Genomic DNA, 22,585 nt, shown 5'->3' on the forward strand with positions numbered 1-22,585 from the left:
TACCGAACTTTACGGGAGATATATTAACATGGCAGACATTTTGGGAATCGTTTGAGACAACCATTCATCACAATCCCTCTTTGACAAATATACAAAAGTTCAGCTATCTCAAATCTCAGGTACACAGTGAAGCCGCACAATGCATATCCGGTTTATCTCTATCAAACGCCAACTATGAACACGCAATCATATTGTTAAAGGAGAGGTATGGACAGACACAAACCATTATAAACGCATACATGCAGAATCTACTTGAACTTACGCATCCGTCACTTACGCCGCACAGCATAAGAGTATTTTACGATAAAATGGAATCGTGCATAAGGGGATTAGAGTCGCTCGGACAATCGCAAGACACATTCGGATCACTTTTAGTACCAATCATATTTGGAAAGTTGCCCGACGAAATGAAAAAACTCATGACCAGAGAACACGGAAAACGGAATTGGGATATAAGGTCCCTTAGAGAAGCAATCGGCAAAGAGATGTACGTACAGGAAACTGGTAATTCAGATAAATTAGACAGTTTCACACCCACAGCGTCATTTCACACAACAGTTGAACCCAAAATCACTGCAAGACCTCAATATGTAATAAATCAGTTCAAACCCAAAACCTGTATTTATTGCAAACAATCGCATTCGTCAGTCGAATGTACCAGTGTTGTAGACAGAGAGAGCCGCTTAGCTATCATTGAACAGAAAAAAGTATGTTACAGTTGCTTTGGAAGTCATAAAGTTTCAGAATGCCGCTCGCGTTTTAGATGCAGAAAATGTGATAACAAGCACCACACTAGTCTTTGTGACAGTAATAAGAATCAAGAAAAGGAAAGCGTAAGCGTAAGTACAGCAAAATCTTTACCGCAAAACACCATAGTAAGTACAGTAGAGAGCGAAAATGATGCATTAACATGTTACACGTCGACATTGAACATTAAACCAAGGACAGACATTTTATTAAAGACAGCCATTTCACCAGTTTGGGTAGATGACAGGTCAGCTACCGCTAATATTCTTTTAGATGAAGGATCTCAGAAGTCGTTTATTAGCGAAGAATTAGCCGCTGAATTGCAATTAAAACCGAATGGAACCTCGACAGTTAGCCTAGCAGCATTTGGAGATGAAAACAGAAATATACGCAATTTGGACATTGCCGTAATAGATTTACAAACTCAGAATGGGAAGAAAATACCAATGGAAGTATTTATTGTCCCTACTATCGCAGCCCCGTTACACAATCGCATGCCATACAATGCTGCTAAACTGCCTTACCTCAGTGGACTTACATTAGCGCACCCTGTGAGCGACATGGATAAATTCAGGATTTCATTTTTAATAGGTTCGGATTACTACTGGGATATCGTAGAAGACACAGTTATCAGAGGACCAGGCCCGACCGCAGTAGAATCAAAACTCGGATACCTACTTTCTGGACCAATGAAAGACTCAGCTGGACCCACATCCTCATCTTTCATGTTACAACACAAGACAGAAGAAGTCGATTTGAAACGTTTTGGGAAAATCGAATCAATGGGAGAAGTATCTGACAATTCAATGAAATTTAACAAAGACTATTTTGAGACGTATCATTCAAAAAGCAACACAATGAAGAACAATGGTAGGATTCACACATTTAGCAGGGAACCAGGAATAATGAAAATCCACGGAGACAGAGCACCGAGTAAAACTGAAACCAAGCTAAAGATTCAAACATGGACTTAATACTTTCATGACAATATACTTACTGGTATCAAGTGCGCCGTGATTTTGATAATGATCATAGTGAATAGACAGTTTAACAATTTCTATTTATTTACATGGACTTTGAATAGTTAATTATCATTTCACACTTTGTATGTTAATTTCTTTTTCATAATTTTAGATTAATTTTCACTTTTCGGCGCCCCCAGTGTCAAGTATTAGCCGCTGTACATTTACTAAGTAACTAACGTCACTAACGTTACCTATTGTTTACGTTGCCTATTGTTTACGTAACGTTGCCTTGAACATAACTTGAATACAATTTGATATGAACACAACGCCTTTCATTACTAACCCTAAAGCGAAGTACTAACCACAAGAAACACGATACACGATACTAAGAGTGATTCCCTATATGAGCAACCATTTTTTTCCCAATTTTTTTCCAAAAAAAGGGGGGGCCGGGCCCCCTGGACCCCCTAAATCCGCCTCTGAAGATAACTCAAGAACATACATATTGATATGCTGCTCCACTGATAACTGAATACCATATAAAAAAATCCGTAATTTTCAATTACGGCTTTTATTTCCTTTTTAGAATTTTTGATCTCGATCTTGTTGATGCTTGACAAACACGAATATTGACTTGCCAACATGGCAAGAGAAATTGAGTCGTAAGCTAATTTCCATCCCAAAACAAACATTGCAATCATTTCCAATGTCACAGTTCAATAAGGAAACACTTATATAAAATCCAGAAATGGCGAGCAAATCTGATAACACCCATTTTGATCTAATATGAGATCAGAGGGTTCAACGTGAACATGGTGAACGTCACATACAATTTTTAGACCTCCTCACTATCAAATTTGATAAGATTAATAAGTCTGGGTAGGGAGTGGACTATGGTATTATTATCCTCTGGACCGTAACACTGTAGGTAGCATCTGAGGTAGCATTTAACAGATAGGAAGAACACTTAATATAATAATAATCAACCACCCTCTTTCTGTGTCATGTAGTCCGAGATTACTCTGACGTCCAACGGCTGTTTTGCCAGACATGCTGGGGCCGTGGGACGTCAGAGCTCGTCCCATATCAAAAAGTGGCTATTTGCCCACCCAAAATAGATGCGCTGCTTAGTCGCTTCTGGTGCCGACTGACGGCCTTGGAATTATATAAATCGGGCATCAATCTGTTCATTTTTCATTTATCTTTTCATTTATGTAAGTTTCACCTACTTGCCAACTTTTATTTTTCCATATTTTAACAGTTTTCACAGAGACTCATCGATTTCTGCATTTTGACTTTCACTTTCAAATGGACGTCAAGTTACGAGAGAGTTTGTGGCCTCGAGACTCAAATATGCAAATTTTGTAGGAGATCGATGTTTAACATTTAGTAGCCAACCACGATTTTTCACCTCCTTTACAAGAGATCGGTATTAAGCATTTAGTTCCGACCACTAGAACAATCGGAAGCTCTCGGACATTTAGATAACTTGCATTGTAAATAAACGAGGTGTTACATTATGGTCATTTGCATAAATCATCACTGTTTTCTCGTGCTCACGTGATAATCTTTGAAAATGAAAGGCAAAATGCAGAAATCGATGGGTCTCTGTGAAAACTGTTAAAATAAAGGTTGGCAGGTAGGTGAAACTTACATAAATGAAAAGATAAATGAAAAATGAACAGATTGATGCCCGATTTATATAATTCCAAGGCCGTCAGTCGGTACCAGAAGCGATGAAGCAGCGCATCTATTTTGGGTGGGCAAATAGCCACTTTTTGATATGGGACGAGCTCTGAGGTCCCACGGCCCCAGCTTGTCTGGCAAAACAGCCGTTGGACGTCAGAGTAATCTCGGACTATGTGTCATGTAGTGATGTACAATGTACATGTACATGTATTCTAGTCCAAATAATTATGAGGTCTTGCGATGTAAGGCATCAAAGAAAAAAAATATAATAGCCTTTCAAGATGTCATAATTATTTGGACTACATGTATACAGAAACGGCATCTTCAATTGATTTAATTTCCAATATAGTTAAAAAGATCTCTTTTTGATGTAACCATGGCAACAACCTGCATTTTTTGGATATAAAATATTGTCACTAATGTCCACTAAATCCAAAGACATGAAAGAGTAATTTCAATCCATTTGAGTGATACATTTGGCAATTTAGAAATTCAAAACAAAATATGGGTCTGGAAATAAATGTACTCAGGTTCTTCCTACAAATGTATATTACACGTTTTCCGTCAGTCTTCATCAGGAGAACAATGTTACAGACAAATAACACTGAAAAAAAGAACTTTTTATTTACATTGATATACTCCTTCCATACCACAATCAATTAGCGGTCATTGGAAGGGAGTTTCCATATTTTATATTAAGCCATTCCTATGCAAAAGATTGAATTAGGATACCCCCTTCCTCACTGTTTTCTACCTGTGGATGTTAAGCTGTGAAAAACTGTTGAATGTAGATAGATATAGGAAGATGTGGTATGAGTGCCAATGAGACAACTCTCCATCCAAATAACAATTTATAAAAGTAAACCATTATAGGTCAATGTACAGCCTTCAACACAGAGCCTTGGCTTACACTGAACAACAAGCTATAAAGGGCCCCAAAATTACTGTGTAAAACAATTCAAACAAGGAAAATGTTTTTCCCTGATGACATCAAACCTTAACTACAAAATTATGTATATGTCATTATGACATGAAATTATTGCATACATTTTAACGTTAACAGATATAAGATTTTAAAAGTTGCAACCCAGTAAGTGACAAAGTGGAGGTTGAACTGGCGGTGTGCTTATAATTTACATGTGTTCCTTAAAATGTTCCATTCATTCTTGATTTCACAAACATACTAAGACAAAAAATAACATTCTGGTGAATTTTGTTTTATAGGTCAGTCCAGATGAGATTGTATGCATTGAACAAAAGACAATTTGTACTTGTTTTTGTTACTTTCTTCATATGTTTTGGTATTACTTTATTGATTGGAGTTGCAGGTGAGTTAATTATAATCTTCATATATTTTGGTTTCATTATATAAATTTGAGATGCAGCTAGGCTAGTCATGATAGTTGCTTTTGTAATATTCAGTCAATGTTTGCTACTGGAAGTTTAAAGCAACTTGAAGTTTTGAACTAACTATACATATATATTATAAATTTGTGTACATCTTAACATGCATGACATGTGTATGTTCAAATTTACGTATTTATCATCCGTTTGAAATGCATGATATTCCTCAAATTACAACAATCTTCTTAACATGTTATGTATGAATTTCAGGGGGAGAAATTTCAATGGTGAAAGGTTTAGTTGTTGAGTTTTCACCCTTCCATTTGTGTGTCCCTAAAATCTCACATTTTCATCGACAGCTACAAATTACACTGTAAAGCGTCTTTATATTTTGTATTTAGTTTTAATCGGTTAACCTACATCATAGTCATACATACATGTACATGTATATGGCAGAAAATAAAGAATGCTATAGTTTTGCTATTTTCTTCCAGACTGGCATGCACATGGCTGTAGTGGAAAAAAACAGATGATGTTTTTGCTTTAATATAGATTTAAGAAGATGTGGTATGAGAGCCAATGAGACAACTCTTCATCCAATTATATGTTTATTGTAACATGCAATTGGCAGGAACAAAATTTTGAGTAATTTTGCTCTTAAAATTGCTGAAAGTCTAAATTCAGTTTAATTACATGTATTCAAAATTTTTGTAGAAGAGCAATTTACAGGTTAGATAGTCTTTTATTTATTCATAATAATTTAAACACCATCTTTTAATAGCTGACTGCTTTATATTTAGGACCACCAAATATTGAAACAGTCTCCAAGAATGGGTCGTCATTTGGTCCACATAAACCTAAAGATTTGAAGGTAAATAAAGCAGTTCTAAGGTCATTTATTTATGATAGTATTTTAATGACAAGACTATTATATGCAGGGATCTCCATGGATGAAAATTGAACCATGGAGGAACTTTCACCATTACAAACCGTGTCTACCCTGTACAGTGTAACGCGATCGGAAGTATTTTATCCCTCCATACAAGGAATGGTGAACATGTTAATTCATTGCTTATTTAAATTATATTTATTTGAATTTTCATTATAGAATTAGAAGTATCAATATGTTCATTTATTGCCGTTTTTAACCATTCAAATGCCAAGTCTTCATGGTCCCCCCTTAGTCGAGAATGACCAAAAGCTGTCATGAAGGTCCCCATGTAGATTTCTTGTATTTTTGGTAATTGTTATGGGGGTTAAAAATCATATGATGTGGAGTTTATTTTTCATGGACACTGTCAAATTCTGAACCCATTACCGGTATGGCTGATTTGCAGCAACAACAAAACGATTCGTACGGGTTATGTAAAAGGTTAAAGAGATTTGTAAAGCAAATGAAAAGGTTTTTAATGACTTTATCTGACAAATTGATGCTGTGCAACATGCATCTTTCGAGTCTGAATAGAAACCGGAAACGCGGATGTATCAATTTGATTGTAATATACGAAATGAATTCGGAATAACGATACGATATTTCTTTACAGGAAATATTTACAAGTTTTTACTTTTAAACTTTTAAAGTAATTCTAAATTATCGTTACAGCAGTACTCGAGTTATTTGCGATGAATTAATATTTACTGTTTTGCGTCTTATTTTGTTCTTCTTAAAAAAAGGGGGATGCTGATTGCGTAAGTCAAAATAAAGCACGTGTTCGACTTGTTAAACTGTTTTCTTTGTAACTGGATTATTAATTTATTTATTTAATCTAAATTATCATAATCATTTGCTGAAACTTAGTCTATTAATTCGACAAATGGATCGTCTATCCTCAGATAGTATTCTCCTGTCTGGTTTGTTGATATACCTGTACAAGCTCAGGTACAAGTGATTAGCGATCTTAATCCGGATATCCCGCAGGCGTTAGAACTGTGTTGGATTATAACATAAAAAGCCTAAGGGTTATGCAATTACATGCATTTGATTATAATTGATAAAAAAAATGGCGTCGGGCTACAAAAAATGATGAAGTTTTGAACGATGGCGGAAGACAATTTAACGATGGCGCAAGACTATTTAACGATGGGGCGAGTCATTTGACGATGGCGCAAGACATTTGAACGATGGCGGGGCGCCATCGTTAAACAGGCCATGGAGATCCCTGATATGGGGTCATTATGGTTTCAGGTATGTGTATTCATTTGTCTGTTCTTTATTTATCAGAAGAAAAATATTACAAATACAAGTACAAATTTATATAGGTTATCAAGTATTTGTAAATTTTGTGTATAGATCTTTATAAAATGAATACCTACAGTTTGACCTCTACATTTAAGAGTATATATGTTAGCGGCAATAAGTGAAATTAGGCATTAAGCTTAAATCCTAGGCAATAAGCTAACGCCTAGGCATTAAGTTATTGCCTGAAATTTTCAGGCATTAAGCTTATTTCCTGAAATTTGATGATGATTATTCATCCTATTGCCGAACATAATTTTAGGCAATAAGTAAAATCTGGAATGTATGCATATTTAGTGATTTATTCTTGATATAAAGTCGTTTCTTAATAATATTTCTAATATTACATGTATTTATATACATTCATTTGACAGATCTTCAAAAGTTTAATTAGTTATTTTAACAGTTTAACAAAATATTAAAAATATTTTAAATGAAAAAATAGCGATTGTATCCAATTAAAAAAAGGGGGGTGATTCTATAGAATAATAATAATGTTTATTTGAAAATTTGTACACTTCACTAGTCGAGCTGGTTAGAACTGCACAAAAGTAGGCAACATTAAGATATGATTGTTTGCTCACACCATTTTCCAATTTTTTTTTATTGGATAAGTAAGTTTTCTTTCTTTACAGTTCCAGAACTTGTGATATCAAAATGAATTCGACACAAATTTCTATTAAGTTTTCATATTTTTAGATAATTATTTGAAGCGTTTAAATAAAATAATATATTTTATAAGTGTTTCTATTTGCGGTCTCTTGTGGACAGTTGTCTCTTTGGCAATCATACCACATCTTCTTTTTTTATATATTTAGGATGAAATTGGGCACTGTAGTTTGGCATCAGTACAATATTATTTTTTTTCTTTTGCAGTAATAAAATATTTGAAGTACTCAGTATCTATATGAAAGATTATATTAACTATTTACAATTCAATTATAATATAAAACGTAGTTATATATTTTTTTTACTTATTTTTTGTTTCAAAATGTACAATTATAATATCAAAATTATTTATTACCCTTAAACTAAAAATTTTAAATAAGTATTTTCTAATAATAAATCACTTTTTAAATTTAAGTTCTGGGTTAAATTTGATACAATACATGTATTTCAATGTTTTCATTTGCTATTTTCTTTTACGCCAAAACAAAGGACATCCTAGCTAAGATAAACCTCAAAGGTAAAGCTCAGATAGCTTCGATGTGCATGCTGAGACATGTCGTAAGTCAGTCCTTACTTTATCATAATTTCTGTCCTAAGAATATAATTTTACAGGACCAATCACAGGACAGTTTAATTTCGATAAACCTAGTTCTCATAATGTTATTATGTAACAAATATATTTTTATCTAAATGAATAAATGTCTTTTATTTTACTCGCATTTATACTTTAGGCATTAAGCTTAATGCCTGCACATATTTTTTCAGGATTTAAGCTTAAATCCTAGGATTTAAGACTAATGCCTAACATCATTTAGGCAATAGACTTACTGCCTAGGCGTTAGCTTATTGCCTAGGATTTAAGCTTAATGTCTAATTTCACTTATTGCCGCTAACATATATAATCCTTTTTTCTTTTTTTTTAAAATATTTTATTAATTGATGTTTTGTATTACATTTTATAGACAGGACCATTCATACTGAAGTCTGATCCACTGACAACATACCATCAACAACTCTGGCTTATAGCACGAATAACTACAGACTCAGAAACACGTAATATATTTTTATTTTTCTATACATTTTGTTATCTTCTGCATAGTCATCCTCATCACATTTTAAGTTTATCAACAAAAAAATGGTTTTTGCTTTTTGGGAAAAATACATCAAGGTAATAATCTCAATAATTTAAACTTTCATTTTGATTTTTATGCCCCATGTATGGGCATTATGTTTTCAGCTCTGTCCGTCCGTCTGTCCCGTTTAAGGTTAAAGTTTTGGTTAAAGTTTTTGGTCGAGGTAGTTTTTGATGAATTTAAAGTCCAATGGTCTTCAAACTTATTAAACATGTTCCCTATGATATGATCTTTCTAATTTTAATGCCAAATTAGAGATTTTATCCCATTTTCATGGTCAACTGAACATAGAAAATGACAGTGCGAATGGGGCATCCGTGTACTTGGGACACATTCTTGTTTTTATATGAATTAAAAAAGGACTCAATATTTCAAAATTTAAAATGGCATTTCAGTATTAAATGACCAAATGGCAGTAATAAATGCAAGAAAGGAGTAGGTCCGGTAAGGACCGATTTTGGCCTCAAATTTCAGTTTCATCTGACGAAAGATTTTGACCACTTTTTAAACACTTAAGTGTCTATTTCATTTGATACAATTAATTTATGTGAAAGATTTTAACTAGTTTAGTCATTAAAAACGCTCCGATTCAAGCTCCAATATGAAAAAGCTACCAAATATGCCAAAATATGTCACTTTTCAGATGGTTTTTGTCAAAAATGAATCCGTGTTCATCCTCAACCTTTATATATGTTATGTATTATCATCAAATACAACTTACATTTCAATTAATTGGATGAACACGAATGCGGCCACTTTTGTTTTACACGGAAACCGCCTAAAATTTAACAAAAATGCTAGAATTGTGAAGATTTCAGTAATTTAGCATGACTTAATGGTGCTAGTACCCGGTATATGTGCATTGTATTGTCAAAAACAGCCGAATCATTCTACTATCCAATAAATAACTAAAAGTTAACATTTGAACAATTTTGTAAAACTGCTATATTTTGGGGCCAAAAAGGGGTCTTACTGGACTTACTCCTTTCTGAATTTACATTAGTTGTTTTGAAATGCTACATGTATGAATATTTTAAACATTTGTATAATAATTAAATTTTTCAGACTCCAAATTTGAGGAGAAGTTTACAGTGAGTGTACAGATCCGTGGTATGAAAGCTGACGATGAGGGGGTAATACAGGCAGATAATCCTCAATTGAGTCCAAAGATTCATAACAGAACAAGAATTCTCAAGTGTTCAAAGGTAGTTTACAGTTTAAATATACAAACTTGATCTTAAGACAATTTTTTATCATGAAAACTATGGGAAATAGAGAAAATATGACAAGAAAATAATGTTAAGATGTCGGGATTATCTGTGTAGCAGTTCTATTAATTTGAATAATCGAATAGGAGATATAACATAATTCTTTTAGCAAAACTACATCTTACAGTGAAAAACAAAAATATTGTCTCAATCTGTTGGGAATTCATTACTCTGCAAACATTTTACAACTAAAGTTTTACATTTTTTGTGTGTGGATCTTCTGCATTTTAAGTAGAAATAATGGTTAAGTTCTTAGATTTGTATAAATATCAAAATATAACAGGGTAATGTTTTTGTTAACAAATAATAAGAAGGGATTAGGCTTCTTCAGAATCATAGGGATAAATGATTTTTCTTTTTAAAACTTACAAAGAAATGATGAGACTTGAAAGAGAAGTGCCTCTTCCCATGTGGCAGTTACACATTTACTTGTTATTTTACTTTTGGGGTAAAGATTGTATGAAATTCAATCAAAACCTTATGGTACAGACTTGATATTCATATGATGAAGACATAATTTTTCATTCAGTTTAATTGAAGTCCGGAGCTGGCATGTCAGTTAACTGCTAGTAGTCTGATGTTATTTATGTATTATTGTCATTTCGTTTATTTTCTTTGGTTACATCTTCTGACATCAGACTCAGACTTCTCTTGAACTGAATTTTAATGTGCGTATTGTTATGCATTTACTCACAAAGATCTCACAAACATGTTTAACCCTTGCGCATTTTTGCGCCTGTCCCAAGTCAGGAGCCTCTGGCCTTTGTTAGTCTTGTATTATTTTAACTTTTAGTTTCTTTTGTTCAATTTGGAGTTTAGTATGGTGTTCATTATCACTGAACCAGTATATATTTGTTTAGGGGCCGGCTGAAGGACACCTCCGGGTGCGAGAATTTCTCGTTGCATTGAAGACCTGTTGGTGACCTTCTGCTGTTGTCTGCTCTATGGTCAGGTTGTTGTCTCTTTGACACATTCCCCATTTCCATTCTCAATTTTATTGATATCTAAAACTTAGAAGGTTTGTCACTACTTTTGAGAAACATAAAATAAAGTCCACTGATCTCAATATTTTAAATATCCTATATATCCATGAACATTTCCTGAAATTAACCATTGAAACATATGCTCAGATATTCAAGTTACATGATGATGAACATTACATTACTTGTGCAAGGTGCAGGAATCTAATGTCTGTTCTAAAAATATCACAAGTAATCTTTAAAATTGGAGTTATCTGCCTTTGTCAAGAATTTTTGTTGAATCAGTTTCTACAATGCTTGATACAATGCAATGTTTAATTTTACTTCCCATTGATAAATTTTTCCTGAAATTAACCATTGAAACATATGCTCAAATATTCAAGTTACATGATGATGAACATTACATTACTTGTGCAAGGTGCAGGAATCTAATATCTGTTCTAAAAATATCACAAGTAATCTTTAAAATTGGAGTTATCTGCCTTTGTCAAGAATTTTTGTTGAATCAGTTTCTACAATGCTTGATACAATGCAATGTTTAATTTTACTTCCCATTGATAAATTTTTCCTGAAATTAACCATTGAAACATATGCTCAGATATTCAAGTTACATGATGATGAACATTACATTACTTGTGCAAGGTGCAGGAATCTAATGTCTGTTCTAAAAATATCACAAGTAATCTTTAAAATTGGAGTTATCTGCCTTTGTCAAGAATTTTAGTTGAATCAGTTTCTACAATGCTTGATACAATGCAATGTTTAATTTAACTTCCCACTGATAAATTAACCCTTTCGCGGCGAGTGTATCCTTGAGGATACGCAATGCGCAGGGCGGATGTATCCTTGAGGATACACGATGCGCAGGGCGAGTGTATCTTTCAGGATACATAAATATTGTCCCAATAAAAGCCGCAGTTTTACGCTATTTGCTGTTCTTAACAGTTGAAATCAATGTTTCATTTAAAATCTACGATATCTGAGGGTATTATTTCAGTTCTTCAACTGTATTAAAAACATCGTGAAAGGTAAATAAATCAAATCGGAAAATTTTATTTTCTAAAATTAGAACCGGAAACACGTTTTGAGGTCATGTGGGGTTTCAAAATGGCTCCTCTCGATAACGAGGAGTGGAAGTACAGCTGTTTTCTGTGTTTTGATGAAGCCCTTTATAATTCTTAGGTAGTTTTAACTATATAATAAAAATAAATGGTTCAATATGTCTTCAATAAATATGATAGCGATCTTTTTAAAGCCTTTGCTTCCCACAAAATTCGGAACTAGACAAGTAAGTTTTTTCGCGTTCATGGCTTTGCTACAAAAACAATTCTCGATTTCGAGGGAACAGAAATATGGCTTTGAAAAGCTGGTACTCGGTTGACACATACACTTTGATTGAGTATCGGGTGAAATAAGCGGATAGGGCTGTGAATGTACGGGAGAACAATGCACGAAATTGAAAGTAGTTTGGAAAGTGAAACTTCGTCTGCTACTATTGCAGTGTGAAAATGTCGTCAGACAAAACTGATGTAGAATTTGCATGTTCAGTGAAACTGATGTAATTAATGCCGGACACGAGGTCTTACTTAATGAGGAAAGGTTACGAAATGGTCAGAATTGGCAGGGGAAAGATGACAGTGAGGGCTATAATGAGGAAGCCATAGGGGAGCAGGAGGTTAATATTAATTGGTGAGGAGATGGTGGTGATTGGTGGCACAAACATTACAATGAGATTAGTAGTGTTGAAAAAGGTCTACACATATATTTGCCCCTTGTGGGAATACTGGGCTAAGTCATGTCATGGGTGCTGAAAAGGAGGTGTCAGATTTCGGGCAACTTTATATGGACAATCCTTTTCTTGAATGCATTTAAATCAACAAAACTGATAACTTTAAGCTTTCCACTGATTTTTATAGGTGCTGTTATGCCACTATCCCAGATAAGGGGGAAAGGTTGAGCGCTCACAAACATGTTTAACCCTGCCATACTAATCTTATGTGCCTGTCCCAAATCAGGAGCATGTAGTTTACTGGTTGTTGTTGGTTCATGCCTGTCATTTTCATTTTAGATTAATTGTTTTGTAATCAAGTACATGTAGCTATATATATAGGCAGTTAGTTTTAGTAATATTTAGCATTCAGTGCTTACAAGCAATTTGATTGTATCCTTCTTCTCACTTAAGTTCTTTTTGGTTATTCTGAATTAAAGATGATGGTGTTCGTATTTACAGCTGAGATTATTATTATGGATTCATTATTATTTGTTGGATACCTATTTTAGTGGGAACACGAGGACCACAAATTCAAATATTTTTAACAAATTACAAATTTTCTATAGGCTTTGTACACAGAACCACGAAATCAAATATCCATGAAAAATGCATGTTTACCTCAATCCACAAAAATTGATACCCATGAAAATAAATGTATCCACAGTATTACACTTATATGTTTCAAGCCCACAAGCATGATCCTTGGTACATTTTGTCTTCTCATTCATATACAATCTGGATGTTGACCCATTAAATGTTGATTTGTTTATGTAATTTCAGCAATGTGATGACCTGATCTTATTACATCTTGGATACTTAGATTACAACTACTATAGAATAAAAATCAATTTCTATGGACTAGAGAACACAAAGTTTGATTTTAAAGACATAGTATTTTATGTAAGTATTTTTTCAATGATTGTAGTGTTTATAATTAGAGAATTTTTTTGCATTAGATTTTATTGATTTCACCTTTCCAGGAACATAATTAGGGGGGGATAGGAGGGGTCCTGATCCCGAAATCCCTGGCTTGAAAAAACGAAATCCCGAAATCCCGTGCATAAAAACACAAAATCCTGAGGTCCAGAAATTCGCAAAAAAGAATTCCCGGATCCCGAAAGGGTCAATCCTGAAATCCCGAGCTTAAAAACACCCGATCCCGGAGTCCCGATAAAGGTCCTATCCCCCCTCATAATTGGGATGGGTCAAAAAGCACTTTTAATTAATCCAGCCATAAATGAAATTTTTACTTCAAATGTTCCTCAAATTGTTTAGGCTATCTTTCTAAAAATAATCATCACCCGTTAAATTTTAATGTAAGTGCTTTCTGTAACCCATTTCCCCCACATACAATTAATTTTAAAACAGCCCGAAGTTATAATATGTCAGTCTGTCTGTATGTCTCAAAGTTGTTTTCCATTCTCAAACATTAGTTTGCCTCAACCAAATGTTATGAAACTTATACACAATGCTTCTTACCACATAACATAGATCATGTTTGAATTTTGGTGGCAAAAATCTAGAGTTATGCCTTTTTACAATGGAAAAGTTGCTGAATTTTCTTTTCTTCTCTCTAACTTAAGTTTGTCTCAATCAATTGTTAAACTTATCAAACTTATACACAATACTTATTACCACAAAACTCAGATCAAGTACACATATGGGTAGCATTACTTTTACCTTTCTTGAGTTATGTTTCTTTATTACTTTATATGATATGCAAGAGGGGGCATCATCTATGTCCCATGGACACATTCCCCATTTCTTTAAGTTCAGAACAAATATTAAAGACAACAAACTACTTTTTTTTTACTAACCATGATAACCATGATTGATGTTGATTAAAACTAATTGTATTATAGTGTTTATTTACAGTTTATTAATTTTCAGAATTATCATTTACTTTTTTATTTTTCAGTTTAAAACTTATAACTCATCATTCACACAGATTGAAATCTGGATTAGATTTGTGTTTTTATTCATGACATTTGTAGCAACAGTAAGTATTGTCATGTATTTGTCAACTATCAAGTAAATTTGTTAAAAAAAAGAGGTTAAAAATACTTTGGTACAATCAAATACCATAGGTCAAAATTAAAACAGTGCCATAAGTCAAGAAGAAAGCAGACAAATAAGACCATCAACATTCCAAAATAACTACACAGAAACAATTAGATGTAGTGTGCAAAGTCTCTTTAGTTTTGTACCACAGCAGTCAATCTGTTAAAATATAAAAATATTTTATAACCTTTTGCATTCTGTAGCTTTTCTGTAGCTTTTATTATAATGATTTTAATTGCATCTCCCTTAAATTAGTGGCGTTATGATTGATTTTAAGAGTGGCGTCATCTCTTTATGTTATTATATTTCATTGTTTATTTTTTTACAAAACATGACAAGAAAATTCCAGAGTGTGATAAATTTGTTATACCTTTCACTACTGACCCACTACAGATCTACAGAGGGTTAGTAAAATCCATAGAGGATTCAGCCTTCAATTTGACTAGCCCTCTATGGACCTGTAGCTGGTCAGTAGCAAACCATATAACTTTTAACTTATAATATGTGTACCCCTTATAAATTATGTAATTTTAATTGAATGCAAGTTATATTTGCTTTGTTCTTGTGGTACCAAAAAAAAAAATAATCTAAAAGCTTTTGCATTCCTAACAGTTATACTTAAAAACATATTTATAACATGAAAGAGACTATTTTGTTTTTCTCTGACACCTGTATTTCTATAAATGCTTTGTTGTGTTTCAGTTTATAGTATTTATCTTTTCAGTGTGTGTTTGGTCATTCTTTGAGGAAGTTTACTATACGAGATTGGTCAATAGAACAAAGATGGATGTCTTTACTACTACCTCTACTGTTATTGTATAATGGTAAGATGTTTATTATACCTCAGTTCCCAAGAAGGGGATACTGGTTTCCCTCCCTCTATGTGTCTGTCTGTCTGTAATACATTACTATTGTAGTCAGGACTACAAGCTATAGCTTGTTCTAGATAAGAACATTTAAAAAAAAAATCTCATTACTAGTAGCCGCACTTTAAACTTAATTAATTGTTGATCATTAATTTGTATTTTTACAAACGTTTATTTTTTACATGTATATGTTTCAGTTGATATTACATTCATAAAAGGAACAAATACAAGTATGGTTAAAAATATTTCCATAAAAAAATCATGTATAACAAAAAAGTCCACCAAATGATTTAGATATTGAACCAAAAGATGCAACACCCTCTTAAATGTCCAAGTAAAGCAGGATTGTTGCTTGATTCCTTTAAAGAATTCTCAAATTACTGGGGAAAAAAAGTAGTGATAAGAAAATAGTTCACTTCAAAATTAAGAGTGAGCATCATTCAGGCAAGCTTTATGTAAAAATAAAATGATAGTCCAAAGGGAAATAAGTAAGGGCTATTCCAGAAAAAAATGTATGGGGGGTTGGAAGGCAGTTTTTGTCAGCACCCGCCACCCAGACAATTGTAATTGAGAATCATAGTGCATTATAGTGTGAAAAGTTGCTGTGATACCCATCACCCATGTATTATTAATACAATGTGCCTTCCCAACCCCCCCCCCCCAACCCCCCCCCCCCCCCCCCCCCCCCCCCCCCCCCCCCCCCCATACATTTTTTTCTGGAATAGCCCTAATGCAGTTTTTTTTCTAAAATTCCTTATCATGATGATTTTTTTTGTGAGGAATGTTCAATGCCTCTTGTATTTGTAATATTTTATTTTTCAGATCCAATATTTCAGCTGACATTCCTAGTAAACAGATGGATGCCAGGAATGTTTGATGCTGTTCTTTATCGTATTTGAAATATTTTATTTTTCAGATCCAATATTTCCACTGACATTCCTAGTGAACAGTTGGGTACCTGGTATGTTTGATGCCTTGTTCCAAGCCTCTTTCCTATGTGGACTCTTATTATTCTGGTTGTGTTTATATCATGGTGTCAGACAGGTAAATATGTAGACCTGTGGTGACCTTCTGCTGTTGTTTTTTTTTTTTTTTTTTCTATGGTCGGGTTGTTGTCTCTTTGGCACATTCCCCATTTCCATTCTCAATTTTATTTATATATTTGTTGTTACAGTGTAACCTGTTTTATCCGACACACTGGGGGACCAGAAAAAAATTACAGATTAAGCAGGGTGTCTGGAAACTCAGGTTTTTTTTCGGCAAGGACAGGCATATTTTGGGGTCATGAAAAATGTTGGAATAAGGCAGGTTACACTGTATATCCTAAATGACAAAGAACAACTGGTTGGTGATTATGATGTAAAGTAGTTTATTTCAGTAAAATGGTTAAAAAATCATTGAATATTTCAAGATATAAACAATTTTATTCTTCTCTCCATATATAACACAATAAAGAACAGCCCCAACTGAATGTGGTTGTGGATTAATACATCCCACACACATCTCATCATGGATATATCTTAAGAAAAATATGCTACAGATAATTTGTGCATCCCAATCATCTTTTGTGATTTAAACACAAAAAAAAAATATAAATCAGATAATATCACATCTTTTGTATGTTGATAAATCTTAATACAGTCAAAAACTACTTTTTTACATCTGAAGAAAGTTTGAAGTATGCTTACAGTCTACATATTGATGTGTCAATTTTGATGGTTGTATGGTTTTATTTTCAGACTGACAGAAGATTTGTGAAGTTCTACATCCCAAAGTTATTTATAGTAGGATTGATATGGATATCTGCAGTGACTTTATCCTCCTGGCAAGAATATAATGAAATACAAGATCCTACATATTATTACAGACTGGATACTACTAATTTTATGGTATGTTATTTCTCCTTCTTATATTGCTGTTTTTGCTAAGGCCAAATAAAATATATGTGTGGTTCCAGTTACATACTTTTAAAAAGTGGTCAGCAATATTTTTAATTTTTTTTTATAGATTTTTATTTTTGATTGTCAAAATCTGGAAAAAAATCGTGTGTTTACCGAAATTGATTCCTGTATTATACAGTCCCCTACTGGAAGTTCACCATTTTTCATGTGTTTGGTTGTAAAATAAACAGTCATGTTTTTATTTGATTTTGTTGCATTCTGTTATGAATTGTTGCATTTTAGTCATAACAGATACTTCTGATGGCAGAAATCTATGAATTTAATTATTTGAATTCACAATCCTCAAGATTTGATGGTTTGAAAATTTATTTTTCAGAAATGAAAAAAAAAGTTCTAGGGTCAGGGGGGGGGGGGGTTTAAGATAGGGTCGGTCGTGTAACTGGAACCACAAATATATGATTATAAAAACATAACTAAAACAGCTACAATGTGTGCTTTTTAACAAATAAACATCGTTTTAAAACGTTTTAATAGTTTCTATTACCAAGCTTAACTAAATTAAACTATGTATCCGCAAAATTAAACATACATAATATATTTTATTTAGCCTAAACACACACCATAACCAATATTTTAAGCAAATAAGGATAAGTGTTGTATCAATTGTATGACATTCTAACAAACATGAAACTACCAAAATATTTCTTGGATTAATGGTTCAAATTACATTAAAATTTTAGAAGATATATATCCAATAGATTTATATGAAAACTTATTGATTTGTATATATATATCTGCAAAAATGGAAAAAAGAATGTGAATTGTCCTTATGCTATAGTTCTTTTGTACATTTATAAGTGTTTTTAAATGGGCGAGATGGTTTATCCTGAATACTGACCTATAGTTCAATTGTGCATTGAAACAGTTAAATATAGAACAGTACATATATCTTAACTCTAATCTTACCCTAAAATTAAGATTTTCATGGAGCATCAAGCTAAGTGACGGAAAGAAATCAGCATGGTTTGTTTTGAACAAAATGATATCCTCTTAAGGGCAAACGATACAGTTACAGGGGAGGTAATGACGTTGCTAACGTAAATTGTTATTTTCAAGACGTCAAACTATGACTTATCGGGAAAGGATTCAGTTTTTTCGACTGATTTTTATCATTCAAACTTATTTAACTTGAAAACAAGTTCATGGACCCCTATGTTTTAAAATGCCATTTGGTTTGATTACGTAAGAAGAATATATGTGCCAATTTTCATGAAAACGTAAATAGTGCAATTTTTTTAATTATAATAAATATAGATGTAAAAATAAAAATAATGTATTTTTTCTACATTCATGAACATTCGCTAAATATGAGTTTTTTCTGAATAAAAAATGTACAAGTTTTTATAATACTTATAAAATACAGAAATTACAAATTATTTAACAAAAAACAATTTGTGTTTATCTTTTGTAACAAAAAAAGTTATGTCTTTCTTTCGAAAGCGAAAATACAGCCACAAATCTGAATTTTGAGCAAATATGCAAAATTTCGACCTCATTTTACTCAAAAAGTAGCACATGAAGGTATATTTTTTATTACATATTTGATTTAATCAGATAAAAAATATTCTATATGGAAATTTTTATCAAAATGTAAATACAGGATCAAAACTGTATTGTATGCCCTTAAGTCTTAAATGAATATAAGATCATTTTACTTAATCAATGATTTCACTTCAGTTCATAATTAATACATTCTTTCTGTCCATAAATGTCTTTACATAAAAATGAAAAATTTGCATAACATTAAAAATGAAAATGAGGGTGAATGTTTGAAATATAGGGTGACTTTTGAAAATGAGAAATCAAAGTGACAGATGGGAAGTTTGTTTGTTTGCTGAAGTTTACAATTAAGGTGGGGTCTGATGTCTGTAATAGTGCCTAACTGAAAGTAAACAGTCCGATAAAACTTGTGAGAAAACCTTATTCATTCAGATGAACCTGATCAGATACTGTGCGTTAAACTATCTGATAAAACATCTGAAGTTAAAGAAAATGAAATTTTCTTATCTGATCACTTGATATTATCTGACTACTTCTAGAAGATAAGCAGTTAAGGGCATACGATACAGTTACAGGGGTGATAATGACGTTGCTAACGTAAAATGTTATTTTCGCGACGTCAAACTGTGACATATCGGGAAAAGATGCATTTTTCGACTGATTTTTATCATTCAAACTGATTTAATTTGAAAACGAGTGCATGGACCCCCATTTTTTAAAACGAGATTTTGTTTCAATTTGCAGGGAGATTATATGGACTAAATTTTATAAAACTGTAAATATTGCATTTTTTTAAATTTTGATAAATATACAGCAAAAAATGACGTTTTTTTTCTCAATTCATGACCATTTGATAAATATGAGTTATTTCTGAACAAACAATGCATAAATTTTTTAAATACTTATAAAATAAAGAAATTATAAATTATTTAGCAAAAAACAATTTGTGATTATCTTTTAAAACAAAAAAGTTCTGTCTTTCTTTCGAAAGGGAACATACGGCCACAAATCCGAAATTTGGGCAAATATACAAAATTTCGACCTCATTTAACTCAAAAAGTAGCACATGAAGGTATATTTTTTATTACATATTTGATTTAATCAGGTAAAAAATGGCCTATATGCAAATTTTCATCAACTTGTAAATACGGGATCAAAACTGTATCGTATGCCCTTAAATTTTAAATCCTGAGAACACTGAAGAAGGTATATTTCCGGTCCATGAATGTTTTAAAAAATTCTTGGATGGTTCAACAAATTTAATGCATGCCTGTTGTCCCTTTGTCATTTTAACAATTACACTCATAGATCCTGTCATAGCATCTTCAGTTGCTTCATTGTCTACTACATTACTAGCTATTAGTGTTCCATCAACCACAAGAGCACTGGTGAAATCGTTTTTAGGGCCAGACAGTGTAGTCCAGGAGAATGTATATATCCCATCTTCTTTACATGTAAACTTTCCTGTGGTACCATCATAAGCTCCACCAATGTTCAGTGGTACAACATCAAATATAACTATTGCATTTGATTTTAAGTTTGTCTTGGGAGAAGACAAATGGGAGAAGAATGCATAGCTTAATTTATTCTTTTGTTCAAATATCTGTTTGAATTCTTCCATTTTTACCTCAAAGCTTGCCATACTTTTTACTTCATTGTCTTTGATAAATGTTAACATTTCTTCAGTTTTGTTTTTAAAGAGCAGTTCCATCTGATTTGTTTTAATAGTTTGTCTTTCCACAGCATCATCTAATCTGACTGTTATTTCTGCATTTTTCATTCCAGACAGTGTCTTAATTTCTGAATTCATCTTTTCTGTTTTGTTTTCTATCATTTGTTTCATAAGGTTTTCCATTGCTGTCCTCACACCTATTTCAATTTCCTGTTGTATGTATGCCTTTAAATGCTTATTCATTTTAGACACATCCAAGTCAGCTTTTAAGGAAGCTTTCATATTGTCCATTATTGGCATAGATATAACACTACCACAGTGTTCTCCATCACAGGAGTCAGATTCAGATAAGGAGAACATAATGTCCACTAGAATGACATAAATAATATAAGTCGCTAATAATCCTTTCATTCTGAACTGTTTCAATATACTACTGACTGAATATTTGAAAATAATGACTGGCTTTTATTTAATTAAAATTAAATACAATGTGTTCACACAGCTGTACTATTCACTTTAAATATTAAAGTATTATATGTATGCCAATTGCAAAGAAAATACTTTATATTAGTTGAAAATAAGTCCCTTTCAATGTGACATCAAAGTGGATTGTTTTTGTATAACACTTACTCAAAGTGTCTGAGAACTTTCATGAGTTGTCGTTACATATTATACTTTATAATATTTAATGGACTCTTTGGTACAAGTATAATTTCCTTGCAACAAGAAACTTTGAATCATTTAGTTTAAGCACATATACTTAAATCCCTGTGATGTGTTTTAGTCGATTTTAGTCTCTGATGCATGATTTTTTATTATTAATTGGTTTTGGCTTTTAACTAGCTGTCAGTAACTGCGAGTACTCTCAAATCGTATTTTCTTGTTAATTCGACCTGTTGATACTGTTTATAATGCTTTTTTGTCATTTTTTATTTATACGGATCTTGTCTGTACACCAGCTTTGATTATTTGTAATATCTTCACTTATTCTTACAACATTTGTATAAACTTCAAGATTATAAAAAAACCGGTTTTTTTCTAAAGTGAACATTGATTGGTTAAATATTTCTCAGTCATGTCCTGTTTTTGAATTTGTTTGTTAGCTTTTTGGTCATGAATGTTTGTCTTTAATATTTAATTAACTGTGCATTTGTATTCAGATATCGCAGATCAAATTTATTCGTTCATTGTTTAATCATACGTTTTTTGATTGAGTTAAGTCTGCCAATTGATATTTTATCGTATGTTTTTCTTTGTTGTGATGTTATGCTATTGTTTCAGAAAAAGGGAGGTTTGGATCCATTAAAACGTTTAATCCCGCTGCAAATGTTTGCACCTGTCCTAAGTCAGGAATCTGATGTACAGTAGTTGTCGTTTGTTTATGTAATATATACGTGTTTCTCGTTTCTCGTTTTGTTTATATAGATTAGACCGTTGGTTTTCCCGTTTGAATGGTTTTACACTAGTAATTTTGGGGCCCTTTATAGCTTGTTGTTCGGTGTGAGCTGAGGCTCCGTGTTGAAGGCCGTACTTTAACCTATAATGGTTTACTTTTTAAATTGTTATTTGTATGGAGAGTTGTCTCATTGGCACTCACACCACATCTTCCTATATCTATTAAACAACAATTTTGGTACCAGTGTGTATTAGAAGTCAATACTGAAAGGAATGGTAACCTTATGACAATATACTGTATGATAAGGATCAAGTGAAGAGCATGTGA

General features: G+C 32.6%; 2 protein-coding genes across 3 annotated transcripts in view; one reads left to right on the forward strand and one right to left on the reverse strand.

Annotated features, from left to right (window-relative positions):
• LOC139490771 (transmembrane protein 181-like) overlaps nt 1–22,585 on the forward strand; it is a 35,264-nt gene that overhangs the window by 2,656 nt on the left and 10,023 nt on the right. The window contains exons 1-10 of one of the 2 annotated variants that reach the window (XM_071277758.1): nt 2,301–2,374; nt 4,626–4,729; nt 5,546–5,616; nt 8,613–8,703; nt 9,849–9,988; nt 13,583–13,702; nt 14,721–14,801; nt 15,588–15,687; nt 16,646–16,773; nt 17,469–17,618. In XM_071277758.1, the coding sequence (XP_071133859.1) occupies nt 2,355–2,374; nt 4,626–4,729; nt 5,546–5,616; nt 8,613–8,703; nt 9,849–9,988; nt 13,583–13,702; nt 14,721–14,801; nt 15,588–15,687; nt 16,646–16,773; nt 17,469–17,618 (1,005 nt within the window). In that variant the 5' untranslated portion in view covers nt 2,301–2,354. Of the gene's footprint in view, nt 1–2,300; nt 2,375–4,625; nt 4,730–5,545; nt 5,617–8,612; nt 8,704–9,848; nt 9,989–13,582; nt 13,703–14,720; nt 14,802–15,587; nt 15,688–16,645; nt 16,774–17,468; nt 17,619–22,585 lie in introns of those variants that run through there. The other variant, XM_071277757.1, reaches the window with a different exon arrangement.
• On the reverse strand, nt 20,244–21,400 carry LOC139490772 (heavy metal-binding protein HIP-like). The gene has a single exon (XM_071277759.1). It carries the CDS (start codon nt 21,271–21,273, stop codon nt 20,365–20,367), a length of 909 nt encoding a protein of 302 aa, XP_071133860.1. The 5' UTR covers nt 21,274–21,400; the 3' UTR covers nt 20,244–20,364.

Source organism: Mytilus edulis, chromosome 10, assembly GCF_963676685.1.
Source record: "Mytilus edulis chromosome 10, xbMytEdul2.2, whole genome shotgun sequence".
Taxonomy (NCBI): Eukaryota; Metazoa; Mollusca; class Bivalvia; order Mytilida; family Mytilidae; genus Mytilus; species Mytilus edulis.

Bases quoted from the DNA above. Each gene is read 5' to 3' on its own strand.
- LOC139490772 (XM_071277759.1), bottom strand. From the start codon at position 21,273: ATGAAAGGATTATTAGCGACTTATATTATTTATGTCATTCTAGTGGAC.